The 1,714-nt window shown below is 47.7% G+C and overlaps 1 protein-coding gene across 1 annotated transcript in view; it reads left to right on the forward strand.

The window, feature by feature from the left end:
• Nucleotides 1–1,377, forward strand: part of SARC_06148 (hypothetical protein) — a gene marked incomplete at its 3' end in the record, with an annotated part of 9,072 nt that extends 7,695 nt beyond the window's left edge. Inside the window, exons 8-10 of the mRNA XM_014299968.1 lie at nt 290–375; nt 1,057–1,204; nt 1,263–1,377. Of these exons, the coding sequence (XP_014155443.1) occupies nt 290–375; nt 1,057–1,204; nt 1,263–1,377 (349 nt within the window). The remainder of the gene's footprint in view (nt 1–289; nt 376–1,056; nt 1,205–1,262) is intronic.
• Nucleotides 1,378–1,714: the final 337 nt, after the last annotated feature.

A 1,714-nucleotide genomic window follows, 5' to 3' on the forward strand; every position in this document is an offset into this window, starting at 1 on the left:
TGTGTGTGTGTGTGTGTGCATGTGTGTTGTAACTGGCCTATTTTCTGTCTCTCTCCACAAACACCCATACCACTCACTCCTCCGATAACTAAGAAGTGAGCTGAATTGCACCTGTGTGTAGTCGTCGCTGCTTGCCACGTATTTATCCCCGCGATCACTCAGAGAAACATTCCGACTCTAGGGTTTTTGGGTTTTAGGATTTTAGGGTCTACTTTAGTAAATAAGCTCAACTCACACGCAAGTGCTTCACAGCCCAATAATTCTCACATCACCTCACATCACACCACAGACACACACCCGAGCAGTCGCCAGACAATCCGCTCATACAGCGCGCACTCACTATCACCAGTGAAGTGGCCATGGCTGTCAATGATGGTAGGTGGTTCCATTCAGATGTACGTGTAGCCACGTGCTTGTCGTTACTACTGTTAGTGTATAAGTACACGTGTGTAGTGAAGGATGGATGGTAGGTGGTTATATTCAAATGTGCGTGTAGTCACGTGCTTGTCGTTACTACTGTTGATGTATAAGTACACGTGTGTAGTGACGGATGGAAAGTAAGTGGTTCCTTTCAAATGTGCGTGTAGTCATGTGCTTGTTGTCACTACTGCTAATGTATAAGTACACGTGTGCAGTGACGGATGGATAGTAAGTGGTTCCATCCAAATATGCGTGTAGTCACGTGCTTGTTGTTACTACTGCTAATGTATATGTACACGTGTGTAGTGTAGGATGGATAGTAAGTGGTTCCATCCAATGTGCGTGTAGTCACGTGCTTGTTGTTTCTACTGTTAATGTATAGGTACACGTGTGTAGTGAAGGGTTGATGGTAGGTGGTTCCATTCACACACACGTGTACAGGGCTGTCTCCAGGGAGAGCAGATGAACGTGTGTCAGGGTATTCCGTATGCACCACACACAGAGAACTAGCCTGTTTATACGCACATGCCTTACAGATTCAGCCAACTAACCCCTAACGCCCACCGACACAGTGTCTACCTGTTATACCTACCACCCACGCCACTTCGTTTGTAACCCATTGCGTGCCATTCGCAGCGGTTAGGGATAGACAGAACGTGGACCAGTTGTTGACAGCCCAAGCGAAGTTCATCAACAGCAGCAAGCTCGACCTGATTGTGCCTGGGCGCAAGTGGGTGTGGGAGGGACGGGTTATGAAGATGTCTCGCAAGGGTCTTCAGCAGAAGTATGTGATGTGCAGGCGTTTAACATGGGCCTTGGGTTATAGGGTTTTAGGGCTTTAGGAGTGGGGTGGGCTATGAAGTTGTCTCGGAAGGGTCATCAGCAGAAGTATGTAATGTGCAGGCGTTTAACATGGGCATTGGGTTTGGAAGTAGTCTGTGTGCAGCTGTGTACTGACAGCGTGCGCACGTGTGTGGGTGGGTTAGCTGATCAACCCACTACGTATGTACTACTGCGTTGTGTGGTTCGGAAGGTTCGCGAAAGAAAGAACTGTATATCTTCGCAAGGTATGCGCACATGCCACAATAGCACTGTCAAGTGTGACCCCTGTCGTTTTATACTTTCGTAGGGTCTAGCTTATAGCCCACGGTATGTTCTTCCTAATCCAGTGCTTATGGTCCTAGCACTGGCACATGGCCGTACACCCATCTACTCATACACACACACGCACATCCCTCTATACACACATATACACATACACATACATCTCTAGACACACACACACACACATACA

Source organism: Sphaeroforma arctica (assembly GCF_001186125.1).
Source record: "Sphaeroforma arctica JP610 unplaced genomic scaffold supercont1.427, whole genome shotgun sequence".
Taxonomy (NCBI): domain Eukaryota; class Ichthyosporea; order Ichthyophonida; genus Sphaeroforma; species Sphaeroforma arctica.